Source organism: Oncorhynchus clarkii, chromosome 2 (genome assembly GCF_045791955.1).
Source record: "Oncorhynchus clarkii lewisi isolate Uvic-CL-2024 chromosome 2, UVic_Ocla_1.0, whole genome shotgun sequence".
In the NCBI taxonomy this organism is placed as follows: domain Eukaryota; kingdom Metazoa; phylum Chordata; class Actinopteri; order Salmoniformes; family Salmonidae; genus Oncorhynchus; species Oncorhynchus clarkii.
This window is the reverse complement of record NC_092148.1, coordinates 20,021,974-20,037,086: the sequence shown is the minus strand read 5'-3', so window position 1 is coordinate 20,037,086 and position 15,113 is coordinate 20,021,974. Positions and strand designations below refer to the sequence as shown.

At 44.1% G+C, this 15,113-nt stretch overlaps 1 protein-coding gene across 1 annotated transcript in view; it reads left to right on the top strand.

Moving 5' to 3' along the window:
• Positions 1-15,113, top strand: part of LOC139423789 (leucyl-tRNA synthetase 2, mitochondrial) — a 38,351-nt gene that overhangs the window by 14,675 nt on the left and 8,563 nt on the right. The window contains exons 8-15 of the mRNA XM_071175425.1: positions 1,087-1,194; positions 2,193-2,352; positions 5,406-5,510; positions 6,393-6,508; positions 6,722-7,005; positions 10,593-10,691; positions 13,952-14,089; positions 14,354-14,457. Of these exons, the coding sequence (XP_071031526.1) occupies positions 1,087-1,194; positions 2,193-2,352; positions 5,406-5,510; positions 6,393-6,508; positions 6,722-7,005; positions 10,593-10,691; positions 13,952-14,089; positions 14,354-14,457 (1,114 nt within the window). The remainder of the gene's footprint in view (positions 1-1,086; positions 1,195-2,192; positions 2,353-5,405; positions 5,511-6,392; positions 6,509-6,721; positions 7,006-10,592; positions 10,692-13,951; positions 14,090-14,353; positions 14,458-15,113) is intronic.

Sequence of the window (15,113 nt, the reverse complement as noted above, 5' to 3'; positions counted from 1 at the left end):
CAGTTCAGTTGAGTTTTTTTTTTTCTCTTCTCATGGTTTGAGCAGAGTGCCACCTCACCTCCGTTCCCCTCAGCGGGTGTCTGTTCTTGGTGACATCGCTGTGACACCTCGAGGCGGGCAGGCTGTACGTTCACACTGGCGTTGTTGCTAGGCTGCTTGACTGACACAAAGACACCAGCATTTATGGCAGGACACCAATCTCTTTCTCACTCTCTCAGATTCTGTCTTTCATTCTCTCTCTCTCTCTCTCTCCATCCATCCATGCTTGAGAAGCAGTGAAATAACATACACACTGCAATTACAATCATCCTTATCGCCATTGTTAGTATTGGTTGTATTGCTGTTATTGGTGTTATTACAGTGTGTTGGGTAGAGATCTCAGAGGGTGGCTTGGTAATGGGTTGTGATAGTGGGGGAGAAGTATATTAAATTGGTGCTGTTACCTTTTTATATTCTCCATTCAGATAGAAGAGGAACCCAGCTGGGGCTTTCTGGCCTGCTCCTTGTTGTTATGCATAGCTTCCTTTTACAAATCTGTGTGTGTCTCTCTCTGTCTCTCTCTGTCTCTCTCTGTCTCTCTCTCTATCTTCTCTCTTGTCTCTCTCTTCTCTCTCTCTGTTCTCTCTCTTCTCTCTTCTCTCTTCTCTTCTCTCTTCTCTCTTCTCTCTCTCTCTCTCTGTCTCTTCTCTCTTGTCTCTCTGTTCTCTCTCTCTCTCTTCTCTCTTGTCTCTCTCTTCTCTCTCTCTGTTCTCTCTCTTGTCTCTCTCTCTCTCTCTCTCTCATTATGAAACTGTTGAGTCTTGAGCGATTTGCTTTGCGATAAACGCAAAAGTAGGGCATGTGGAGGTCAGGATTTTTAAAATCCCTCTTTGACTACATGATGTGAGACAAGGTAGACTGTGGTATTGTGCCAGGAGATTGGCTGAGTTTTGGAAGAGCCTCTCAGGGTAAAGAGGAGAAGTAAATTATGTGCTGATCTGGGACTTAAACTTAAACATCTGACATTACAAGATGATATAACATCTTTATGATTTATTTAGCATCAATATGATTTAAACAATTTTATGATGTATTTCTCTCTCCCAGCCCCTCCTGGACGCCCTGGCGGAGCTGCCAGAGTGGTACGGGGTCAAGGCCATGCAGGCCAACTGGATTGGAGACTGCACCGGCTGCTACTTCGACTTTCACCTCAAGGTTAGACTCACATCTTTCATCTGTTCCTTCTTGTCAGTCCATCCTGGTTTAGTTTAGACTACTTAGTCTTCCAGGTATAAACATTTGAAGGTATTCTAGGATTATCACTAGGATTAGCTCTGAGATTCTCCCCGGCTACATCATTCTCATTCAGCTAGCAGCACCAGTCGTCTCTCTGCAAGCAGCAATTTAATCAAACATAGTGACTGTGGGGCTGTGTGTTTATTTCCATTGAACTATCCAAATGCACTTTTGGAATGTTGAATAGAGTATTGGCATTCTAAAATGGTTTTGCTAAAAGCCTATTGTGATCTCCAGTCACCCCAGTAACAGAACTCCTTGCAACAGACGGAGGAAATGTATTAGGTTGATGCCTTCCTTCCTTATTAAAATTGTAATCAAATTTCTGGTAAAGGGGGGTTGTGACTCTCTGTGTGTGTGTGTGTGTGTGTGTGTGTGTGTGTGTGTGTGTGTGTGTGTGTGTGTGTGTGTGTGTGTGTGTGTGTGTGTGTGTGTGTGTGTGTGTGTGTGTGTGTGTGTGTGTGTGTGTGTGTGTGTGTGTGTGTGTGTGTGTGTGTGTGTGTGTGTGTGTGTGTGTGTGTGTGAGGCTCTCATAAATCAGTCAGAACCAGGCAGAGTGGGGTAATTAAAAGTAGTGCCAGCGGTGGTTTTGTAAATGGGAAGCAGGAACCAGTCCCGTTACATCTTTAACATTGTCAAGGGTGTTCTGTACTAAATGACTGATTCTGTATTTTTGGTGCCAATTTAGTTTCTGTCAGGCGATATAGCATGTTAACTGATTAACGTTAAAACATAATCCATTGGCAAATATTGCATACTACAGTGTTTTTTCTTTTTTCCTTACCAACTAGTGGTGTGTTTCGTTTTTTAACTATCCTCCTTTACCCTGCTCAACAACTAAATGTAACCAAGTTACTGTCCTGTCATGTATTTATCCATAAACTGTGTGTGTGTCTCTCTATCCTTCCTCCATGCAGGTGAATGGGGAGGAGACGGGGGAGACTCTAGCAGGCTACACCTCCAGCCCAGAGGCAGTGTTTGGGGCTGCCTACCTGTCCATTGTCCCCTCCCACAGACTGCTGCATGGTACCAGCCCAGTCCGCTCAGCCCTGGAGAGAGTCCTGCAGACAGGCAGAGGTAGGAAGGAACCACTGTCCAGACCTGGTAGTCTGAGGTCATTTTTTAAGTGCTGCTTTTATCCATAGTGGCTTACAGTAACTATTTAGTGTATTTAATGTGTGTGGCCCATTGTAACTCTCAATGGCACATTTTACTGAACAAAAATAGAAATGTAACATGCAACAATTTCAAAGATTTTACTAAGTTACAGTTCATGTAAGGAAATCAGTCAATTGAAATACATTTATTAGGCCTAATTTATGGATTTCACATGACTGGGAATACAGATATGCATCTCTTGGTCACAGATACCTTAAAAGAAATGGGCCTCACAATGGGCCTCTGGATCACTTCATGGTATTTCTGTGCATGCAAATTGCCATCGATGAAATGCACTTATGTTAGCTTATTCCTGGCCATAACATAACCCCACCGTCACCATGGGGCACTCTGTTCACAATGTTGACATTCAGCAAACTGCTCGCCCACAGGACGCCATACACGTGGCCTAAGGCCGGTTCTCTAAAACATTTGAGGTGGCTTATGGTAGAGAAATGAACAATAAGTTCTCTGGCAACAGCTCTGGTGGACATCCCTGCAGTCAGCAGGCTAATTCCACGACCCCTCAACATTTGAAACATCTGTGGCATTGTGTTGTGTGACAAAACGGCACATTTTAGACTGGCCTTTTATTGTTCCCTGCACAAGGTGCACCTGTGTAATGATGATGACATTTAATCGGCTTCTTGATATGCCACACCTGTCAGGTGGATGGATTATCTTGACAAAGGAGAAATGCTCACTAACATGGATGTAAACAAATTTGTGCACAAAATTTGAGATAAATAAGCTTTTTGTGTGAATGGAAAATTTCTGTGTTATTTATTTCAGCTCATGAAACATGGAACCAACACTTCACATGTTTCGTTTATATTTTTGTTCAGTGTAGTATAGAGAAGTACTGGCTGTTAGTAGTCCAAGTTGGATGTTGATGTTGAGTTTAGTGCTTGCTTACGCTAAGCTGAAACACAGTGCAACACAGGTATATCAATGTTTATTTTATGTCCAGATAGAGGTAGGTGTGTGTGTGTGTGTGTGTGTGTAGAGAGAGAGAGAAAGACAGTTGTGCATGGGTATACCCTCCAAGATATGTTACAGTTGAAGTCGGAAGTTTACATACACTTAGGTTGGAGTCATTAAAACGTATTTTTCAACCACTTCAAAAATTTCTTCTTAACAAACTATAGTTTTGGCAAGTCAGTTAGGACTTCTACTTTGTGCATGACACAAGTCATTTTTCCAACAATTGTTTACAGACAGATTATTTCACTTATAAATCACTGTATCACAATTCCAGTGTGTCAGAAGTTTACATACACTAAGTTGACTGTGCCCTTAAACAGCTTGGAAAATTCCAGAAAATGATGTCATTGCTTTAGAAGCTTCTGATAGGCTAATTGACATCATTTGAGTCAATTGGAGGTGTACCTGTGGATGTATTTCAAGGCTTACCTCCAAACTCAGTGCCTCTTTGCTTGACATCATGGGAAAATCAAAAGAAATCAGCCAAGACCTCAGACAACAAATTGTAGACTTCCACAAGTCAATTTCCAAACGCCTGAAGCTGAAGCTACCACGTTCATCTTTATAAACAATAGTACGCAAGTATAAACACCATGGGACCACACAGCCGTCATACCGCTCAGGAAGGAGACGCGTTCTGTCTCCTAAAGATGAATGTACTTTGGTGCGAAAAGTGCAAATCAATCCCAGAACAACAGCAAAGGACCTTGTGAAGATGCTGGAGGAAACGGGTACAAAAGTATCTATATCCACAGTAAAACGAGTCCTATATCGACATAACCTGAAAGGCTGCTCAGCAAGGAAGAAGCCACTGCTCCAAAACCTCCATAAAATAGCCAGACTGCGGTTTGCAACTACACATGGAGACAAAGATTGTACTTTTTGGAGAAATGTCCTCTGGTCTGATGAAGCAAAAATGGAACTGTTTGGCCATAATGACCATCGTTATGTTTGGAGGAAAAAGGGGGAGGCTTGCAAGCCGAAGAACACCATCCCAACCGTGAAGCACGGGGGTGGCAGCATTATGTTGTGTGGGTGCTTTGCTGCAGGAGGGACTGGTGCACTTCACAATATAGTCGGCATCATGAGGCAGGAAAATGATGTGGACATATTGAAGCAACATCTCAAGACATCAGTCAGGAAGTTATAGCTTGGTCGCAAATGGGTCTTCCAAATGGACAATGACCCCAAGCATACTTCCAAAGTTGTGACAAAATGGCTTAAGGACAAGAAAGTCAAGCTATTGGAGTGACCATCACAAAGCTCTGACCTCAATCCTATAGAAAATGTGTGGGCTGAGCTGAAAAATCGTGTTCGAGCAAGGAGGCCTACAAACCTGACTCAGTTACACCAGCTCTGTCAGGAGGAATGGGCCAAAATTCACCCAACTTATTGTGGGAAGCTTGTGGAAGGCTGCCCGAAACGTTTGACCCAATTTAAACAATTTAAAAGCAACGCTACCAAATACTAATTGAGTGTATGTAAACTTCTGACCCACTGAGAATGTGATGAAAGAAATTAAAGCTGAAATAAATAATTCTCTCTGCTATTATTCTGACATTTCACATTCTTAAAATAAAGTGGTGATCCAAAGACAGGGAATTTTTACTTGGATTAAGTGTCAGGAATTGTGAAAAACTGAGTTTAATGTATTTGGCTAAGGTGTATGTAAACTTCCGAATTCAACTGTATGTGTTGCTCTCCTGCTCTTCTCCTGTTGCCTCTGTGTGTTTTAATTGGGATTCCCCTGAATCGCTCTCTTTATCCATCTGTCTCACTCTCTCTCTTTCTCTCACTCCCCCACCTCTCTCACTCTCTTTCACTATCTATTGGCCCCTCTCTCTCTCTCGCTCTCTCTCGCTCTCTCTCCCTCTGTCATGCTGTCTCTCTCTTTCTCTCTCTCTTTATCTATTCTCTCTCTGATTGTTGATAATGAGGCACCAGGGGAGAAGCTCTCCCTTGCTGACTCCTGACCTTTGACCCCCCAGACTGCCTGACAGAGGTCACCGCCCACAACCTATTTACCGGTCAGGAACTTCCTCTGGTGATCTCCAGCAAGCAGGAGTTTGAAGGTCATCTAGATACTGTCATAGGTACGTGGATGTGTGTGTGGGTTTGAACGTCCACATGGCTTGCACATACACTCATATACTCACTGTGTATTATTGACCTCTGAGCTTTTGTTCTTGTGCTTTTATTCGTCTCTCTATTTTAACCCAATTTCAATCAATCAATTGTATTTATAAATCCCTTTTTACATCAGCCGATGTCACAAAGTGCTATACAGAAACCCAGCCTAAAACCCCAAACAGCAAGCAACGTAGAAGCACGGTGGCTAGGAAAATTTAATGAATCACATTTAGCCTTTCCCTGTGACCTGTACATGTTTGTAGATGCCACTGTGCCAGTGTGTCCTTGAGCCTGCAGTGTGTCTCTGTCATACACTGGGCGTTTGGCTGCTGTTGGAATGATGTAACCTTTAACTCTCTAGAAGGAGTTCCCTGCTTGGTGCTTTGGGTGTTTGTCTGACTCCACGAGTCCACGAGGAGGCAATACCCATGAGGAACTAGCCATAATCCAGCAACACACGGCCTCCTCTTTTTTTGTAGGCCCTTGGAGCAATTTCAACTCAGTCGGGGTCTCACATTACTGTTGAGAGTTAGAATAGTAGAATACACAAGGTGCGTTTTCGAAATGTGGTTGTGCATCAGCAGTCACTCAATTAGCCCATGTCGGCAAAAAAAATGTAGGTTGGTAAGTTAGTCTTGCGCCCAGCTATCTAAAGTTATAGTAAGCAAGGTTGAATTAACGACCGCGGTGGGGCTCATTGTTTATCAGTTATTATATTAAAAACTGCAAACATTTGCCTCCACTCTATTGCAAAATGTGTAGAATTGCAGGAAATTAGTGTTATAAAATGACATGGTGGTGTGCAAGTGTGTGTGACAAATGTATCATGTGTGTGTCCCTTGCAGGTATCCCTGACAGCCGTGTGGAGGATGCTTCTGTGGCCAGGGCTCTGGGTCTGAGCTGGAGCCCAGTCCTGAAGAGCCAGGAGGATGGAGGACACACACTGATCAACTCTGCTGAGGTGTGTCTGGACACACAGCACCACACACTGTTACTCTACACAACGTTACCAGTAAACCAGCATTTCACATTGTTTTATGGCTATTAATGGAAGAACCTTATTTATGGTTGAATGAAGTATCGGCAAATAGTTGAGTTTTGTTGAATTCACGTGTGTTTGAGCTTCTAAACTGTCATCCTGTTCTCTCTCCGCCCATCCCCCTCTTCTGTGTAGTTCACAGGCCTCAGCAGGGAGGATGCTTTTGACTCCATCACCCAGAAGGCCAGAGAGAGAAAAGTGGGTGGCCACCTGACCAGCACCAAGCTCAGGGATTGGCTGATTTCCCGCCAGCGGTACTGGGGCACGCCCATCCCCATGGTGCATTGTGGGTTTTGTGGTCCTGTGGCAGTCCCTGAGGAGCAACTTCCAGTCACCCTCCCCAAACTACCGTCCCTCACGGGGAAGGGGGCATCCCCTCTGGAGCACGCTGATGACTGGATCAGCTGTACCTGTCCCAGGTGAGAACACACTGACACGGAGTGAGGTGTGAGAACACTTCAGATGCATACCAAATGGCACTCTATTCCCTATGTAGGGCACTGCACTTAACCAGGACCCATCAGCCTGGGTCAGAATCTTATGCCATCCGGTCAAATGTTCAGTTTGAAAATGAATGCTGGTACTGTCAGTTGGATTGGAAGTTCATAGCTAGTTCACAAACATTAGTGATGGAGTTCACTTTATTTCACTTATATTAAAATCAAATCTTTTTTTCAAGGTCGTATATCTTTCTCAATGGTTAGTCAGCGACTCTCTCTCTCTTGCTCTTAGGTTCAGGCAATTATTTCCGATGCTTTCAGTTTTCTACTCAATCAGTTCCCCCTTTCTACCTGTACTAAGAGTCAGGATTAAGTGATTCAACCACTGTGTGTTGAGGATATGAATACGGGTTTGTTTTTAACACACAGGGACCAGGGTTATGTAATGAGTGACAGATGTCACCGTGGTTATATAAACCAGCTGTGGCCTACATGCCGGGCATGTCTATGCCCCCACCACACACACACACACACACACACACACACACACACACACGGCACCGGGGTTATGTAATGAGTGACAGATGTCACCGTGGTTATATAAACCAGCTGAGGCCTACATGCCAGGCATGTCTATGCCCCCACCACACACAGACACAGAGACAGGCAGACGGTGACTGTCAATGAAATGTGTGAAAATGCTCCCTGCTGCTCGTTAAACGGCGGTTGCATCCCAGATGGCACCCTATTTCCTATATAGTGCACTACTATTGGCCAAGGCCCACCGTGCAAACCCAGCTTCTCATGACCAAGACCCTCACCAACATAGGATTTCTTCAGGGGAGATTGCTACTTGAAAAACATTATAGTTCCATGATTGGACATGGAATTGTGGTACAGTAACTAGGAAATGCTGTTTCAACAGCTCAGTCAGACAGTCATACAGAGAGAGAGATGGGGTCGTCTGGTCTCACGGCTCTATCCAGAGATGTTCTCCTCCTCTTCCTTGTCTCTCCATCTCTTGTTGATGGCGTCTGAGGAAATTCGCTCTCTCAACTCAACGATCATGTCCAATGAACCGTCGGGTGGAGTGTACAGAAGGTGTTTGATGAGAGATGGTGGGGGAGATGGAGTTTTATCTGTCTGTCTCGTCCTTGAGAAGTCATTTCCTCCACCGCTGATATTGTCTCTGCTCCCTGTCTGCCTACTGCTGTGAATTGGCCCCTCAGTTGAACCCTGTGTGTAATTAGTCCAGCTAGCTTGCTACACCAGGATAGTGTTTCCCGTTTTGGCTTGCCTGGTGACATCACCAGGCGGTATAAGTTAATAGACCAATAACAAAGAGAGTTCCAAACCTCTCTGTCAATAGCAGCTTGTTATCATGTTACATATCCCTCCAATTAGGTCCCTCACTCCCATATGTCGTAGATAAATTCTTCCTTGAGAAAAAAGCTTATTAATGCAAAACTATTACAGTAAGGAACTAAATTGTTCTTGCTTCTGATGCCACATCTGTTTGAGGGGATACTTCCCCAATCTGGCACACACACACCCGCAATGCAATTTCAGCTTAATTTTGCTATCTGGTTGGAATTGTAGCTACTCTGTCATTCCTGAAATTGGCCTATATACAGCGGGACTGGACAGAACCATAGTCATAGATCGCACGTGTCCAGGCAATCACAGCCCCCCCAGGAGTCTGAAACTGTCTGTCTGTCAAATGACAATAATTTTTACCCTGAATGGTTGATCTGGAAAAGAGAGGGAAAACCACAGGAGAGCAGTGTACAGCCACATGGAATTCTTAGAATACTATAATGCCTCTTCTGTGTGTTTTTTAAAATTTATTTAGCTATTTTGTCATGAAAGGCTCTTTGCTCTGATGGTGCATTTTGATCTCATGAAATGGCACCTGAGTATTAACCTGCTACACCTTAGCCTTGTTGCTAAGCAACCCCATCTGCCTTTTATTATTGTGTGTGTGTGTGTGTGTGTGTGTGTGTGTGTGTGTGTGTGTGTGTGTGTGTGTGTGTGTGTGTGTGTGTGTGTGTGTGTGTGTGTGTGTGTGTGTGTGTGTGTGTGTGTGTGTGGTTGGTTGGTTGGTTGGTTGGTTGGTTGGTTGGTTGGTTGTTAAGAGGGGTAATCTCACCTTCAGAGTAAAAGTGTGAGGGTGTGTTGCTTGTGTGTGACAACTTGTGCCTGTTTGTGCCATTAAAAACATTGTGCTACAGGGGACCAGGTATGGTGCTGTAGTGTTCTTCTCTAGTGTTGCTGATGGTCTTCCTGGCATGGTGATTCTGACTGGGTGCTGTAGTGTTCTTCTCTAGTGTTGCTGATGGCCTTCCTGGCATGGTGATTCTGACTGGGTGCTGTAGTGTTCTTCTCTAGTGTTGCTGATGGTCTTCCTGGCATGGTGATTCTGACTGGGTGCTGTACTGGTCTTCTCTAGTGTTGCTGATGGTCTTCCTGGCATGGTGATTCTGACTGGGTGCTGTACTGTTCTTCTCTAGTGTTGCTGATGGTCTTCCTGGCATGGTGATTCTGACTGGGTGCTGTAGTGTTCTTCTCTAGTGTTGCTGATGGTCTTCCTGGCATGGTGATTCTGACTGGGTGCTGTACTGTTCTTCTCTAGTGTTGCTGATGGTCTTCCTGGCATGGTGATTCTGACTGGGTGCTGTAGTGTTCTTCTCTAGTGTTGCTGATGGTCTTCCTGGCATGGTGATTCTGACTGGGTGGTTCTATTCTATGGAGACTCATTAAACAGTGAGACACATTCTCAGTTCCAGTGTGCATGTTGAAAGTAGGAACAAAAAATAGTAAAAAATTTAGCACTCGCCTTTGCGAGTGTCCTGTTTTGCTCTCTCAGTGAGGCTGACAGATGAGCAGTGTGTACAGAGAGCTCTGTTTGGATTGGATGAAAAGGGCCTGGGATGGCACTTCCAACAGACACACACACACCAAGCTGGCGCACACACACACACACACCCACCAAGCTGGCATGGTGCTGGCCGGTTCTGTGTCCCTCTGGCAGTGCTATTTAGTCAGGGCACAGGAGCAAGGATCTGATGGCTGTGTAGTGTAGTGGTTCCAGCCTCACTGTGGCATCTTCTACGGGACATGACCTCCACAGACAGATGGTTCCAGCTCACATTAGATACATACTACACAGGCCAGTCCTCTGGACATTTTATGCCTACAAACTAAACTAACAAAACGAAACTAACAAAAGTAATTTCACAATAGGACAATGGGGTAGACGTTTATCATTTCTAAAAATGACTGCACTCTTACCTCTTTCATGTGTCACTATGAATAAGAAACGGTGATTCAAACCAGCTAGCTACTGTAGCTACATGACAAAATATCCACTAAGACTTGAGCTGTGTCATATTCAATCATTATACTGTGTTTGACATTTGGAGTCATATCTCCCTCCAGCGGTATCTTCTTCCTGCAGAAATGAGGTTGAAGCGCTAACTGTTACATTTGATGCAGTGTGTAAATGCACTTTAAATAAAGTTTGTTCTGATTCTATTTGACCTCTCTCTCCTGTTGTGTCTTATCAGGTGTAAAGGGCCGGCCAGAAGGGAGACCGACACCATGGACACGTTTGTGGACTCATCCTGGTACTATTTCAGATACACTGACCCCCACAACCAAGACAGGTGAGATACACTGACACCCACAACCAAGACAGGTGCGATACACTGACCCCCACAACCAAGACAGGTGAGATACACTGACACCCACAACCAAGACAGGTGAGATACACTTACCCCCACAACCAAAACAAGTGAGATACACTGACCCCCACAACCAAGACAGGTGAGATACACTGACCCCCACAACCAAGACAGGTGAGATACACTGACCCCCACAACCAAGACAGGTGAGATACACTGACCCGCACAACCAAAACAGGTGAGATACACTGACCCCCACAACCAAGACAGGTGAGATACACTGACCCCCACAACCAAGACAGGTGAGATACACTGACCCCCACAACCAAGACAGGTGAGATACACTGACCCCCACAACCAAGACAGGTGAGATACACTGACCCCCACAACCAAGACAGGTGAGATACACTGACCCCCACAACCAAGACAGGTGAGATACACTGACCCCCACAACCAAGACAGGTGAGATACACTGACCCACACAACCAAGACAGGTGAGATACACTGACCCCCACAACCAAGACAGGTGAGATACACTGACCCCCACAACCAAGACAGGTGAGATAGAGAGCGGGAGAGGGAGTGTTGTAGGACCTGGTACTGACTGATTTAAAAGGGAAGATTCGAGATGTATATTTTTTGGGACTGTTCCAAAATGAAACAGAAGTAGAGACAAAAGTCACCTTAAGGTAATCTACTCTCCACGAGTGAACATTACAACTGTTTTGTAGACAACGAGAATCTAGACAAATAGTACAAATGTAATATGCATTGTCCATTTAATCACTGACAAATGTTTTTTCCACTCACACATCAGCACACCCTTTTACACTTCCTCTCAAACAGTCAATTTCATACACACGCAAACACGCACTCATACCGTTAACTTGTATTCCCTGCTGATGGAGATGATAAACTCCTGGCCGTTAGCTGCTGGGGCGGTGGCGATATCCAGAGCATTAACAAAAGAGATTCATTTCCCAAGGGCAGGACTTGTCTTTCCTTCACTGACCTTATTGGGTAAATCAATTTCATATTCAATCACATTTTGACAACACCCCTTTTGATTCAAACAAAACCTTACATACATATTTGCCCATTTGTTGAAGTGCTCAGAAAGTGACGTTTTGGACCTGAATTCCCAAACAGTTGAGATAAAGATGCTCAAAGTTGACCCATTGTTGTATAAGGCACAATACCAGGAGACATCCAAGTACTCATCACTGGAAAAGATAAACAGTTGAGATAAAGATGCTCAAAGTTGACTCATTGTTGTATAGTGCCCAGTACCAGGATACATCCAAGTACTCATCACTGGAAAGATAAACAGTTGAGATTGATATCATTTTAAAGCTTACAAACAGGGTTGTCAAACTATTTTATAATTTATGGAATTATTTTTTTATTTTTTTATTATTATCATTTTTTTGATATTCACATATTTTGTATCTTAGACCCTGTTTGACATCATCTGAAGTTTTTGTGTTGTGCCCGCCATCGGTTGAGACACAACATGCTCTTGAATACAGGATGGGTGTCATGTTTTGGCTGATAAATGTACTAAAATGGGCGGTCATCTTTGTGGTAGTAAGTCATGTTTAAAATGTAAATTCAATTCAATTTCAATGGTGTACCAGCTAAATTGCAGTGGTCTGAAGAAATTGGTCTATTCTATGAATTCTATTTCTATGATTGAAATGAAATCCACCATTTATTAGTATTATTATAGTACTATTCAAGAGTATTTTGTGGTCAACCGATGGCTGACACAGCACAAAAACCTCAGATGATGTGAAGTATGCTCTGAGCTACAATGTACAGTGCCTTTGGAAAGTATTCTGACCCTTTGACTTTTTCCACATTTTGTTACGTTACAGCCTTATTCTAAAATGTATGAAATAAATAATAAATCCTCATCAATCTACGAACAATACCACATAATGACAAAGCAAAAACAGGTGTTTAGAAATGTTGAGATTGAGGTTTGCGTCATCTGTGGATCTGTAGTTGGTGGTATGCGAAGTTGAGTGGGTCTTGATGATGGTGTTGATGTGAGCCATGACCAGCCTTTCAAAGCACTTCATGGCTACTGACGTGAGCGCTACGGGGCGGTAATCATTTAGGCAGGTTACCTTCACTTTCTTGGGCACAGGGACTATGGTGGTCTGCTTGAAACAAATCAAAATGGATGCTGTCAAAAATGGATTGAATTCAAATGGATTTACCCCGCTGTAAAGCTGCTTTAAGAGGGTGCTGGCCTAACCCTCTTTTATTTCTTAGCTGGACAGATTATGCCAGAACTGAAAAAGCAATTAAACTGTTTGCACATCCTGTTGGCTTGCTGTGGCCTGGGCTGAGGTTTTGGTAGGGTGGGGGCCACCAAGAGGTTAGTGTGTGTGTGCGCGGGTGTGCATGTGCACGTGTTTTTGGCCTGACACCAGGATACAGGGAGGGTAGGTCATTTTCTGCCCAGTGAGTCTAACTCGCTTAGCCAGTTCAATTATCCCAAGACATCATCCACTGGCAGAGAGGACTGTGTGTACTGTGTAAGGTGACACTCACACTCTCTCACACACACACACACACACACACACACACACACACACACACACACACACACACACACACACACACACACACACACACACACACACACAGAGACTAATATAGAATTATCTAAGTAGCATTAGGAGTTTTGAGCCGAGGTACAGTGTTTTCCTATCCGGCCAATCTAACATCTTCCATCCTCTTCCTCATTGTTGTCTGGTGACTTTGTCAGATGTACAACCAGACAATTCCTATCCGAAGGATCTATCTGAGAGGGAGGGTTACCTCACCTCTCCTCTCTGAGCTCTGATTACTCATCATCAGGATATACATTTATGTGTGTGTGTGTGTGCGCGCCTTCAGGAGGATGCCCCTCGTCTGACTTGTGGGATAGATGTTATTATAGTAGCTGCCTGTGCTAGCCTGCATAAAGCCCAGTCTGCCCCCTAGAGGATATATCTACACATAATATCAAAGACCTTACACATGTTGTAGTCGTATTTACTATAACAGCTTCTATAGTTGCGCTACTTGTTATATTGGTGAATCCCTTCCCGTGATTATTATTCTCTCACTATACTGTTAAAAAAAAAAACGTTTCAAAAATAACAAAGACAGAAAACACCAAATATAAAATGGAGTGATAACAGTTTATTTCACTCAAACTAACTTGTGCCCCCATCTCTCCACCCCAGGCCATTTGAGCGCTCCCTGGCAGACCACTGGCTTCCAGTGGACGTGTACATTGGGGGGAAGGAGCATGCTGTTATGCACCTGTACTATGCACGCTTCCTCAGTCACTTCTGTAGGGATCAGGGCCTAGTTGGACACAGGTACAACAACTATTGTTCACTAGTCGATATCAATAGAACCATTATGCCAGAAGGTTGAACCCACTTAGGGGTGAATCCTAACTTCCAATGAAACGGAATTTTCACTTAGTCTCCCATTGACCTCAAGTGAAAATGTTCACTTAAAAGTAAGTGGAAGCTAACTGAAGAAGGCACCATTGCCAAAACGTCTTTGTAACGTTTGTATAATTATCCCCTGCAGAAATAAAATGTAAAAAATGTAAGCTCTTTGAATGTCCACTCCAGGGAGCCTTTCAAGAAGCTGCTGGTGCAGGGCCTCATCAAGGGCCAGACGTTTAGAGCTGCAGACAGCGGACAGTACCTGAAGAGAGACGATATCGACTTCACAGGTGGGCACAGCATGGTGGGGACTTTACACGCCTGCATTCACAGGTTAGAGTTAGTAGACATCCCTCACAGATGGATTCCTGAGGTTGCTCAGAAGTTCTTCCTGGCCAGGTCCTAGAAGAAGGAATGGAGGAGCACCGACTTAACCCTTAGCCTACAATTTCTGCGTCCCCGCGGAAATCAAATTAACATAATAAAAAAATACCCATGAAAATATTTCTGTTTAAGCAAGAGATATCGCCCTTCTGCATCTGTGGTGAAAAGTGGTTGAGCTCCCGCGGTGTTCGTTAGACCATGAGACATCCCGAGAATCAGTCTTCTCACAAAAACATTTGTAGCGTCCAAACAGTTTAGCCTACAAACAATTATGACCATTTTACGATGAGACTCTCACGAACACAGTGGTGTTCTCCGATTTGCTCTAGGACCACAAGCCTCACAAGACTCATCTGAAGTCGGTGCAGCCTCCTCTGCCAACTTCTGTCTGTAGCGTCCGAACGGTTTGGGCTACACACTAATGTGTGTGTGTGGAAAGCTAACGCCTCTGTGGAAAGCTGAGACAGACTTGTCTGAAGGTCCGCTGTACCAGTTTAAAACATTTATGGAAGTACAGTATATGGAGATGGTTTAGTTCCTAAAATAAGGGGATACAGTGCCG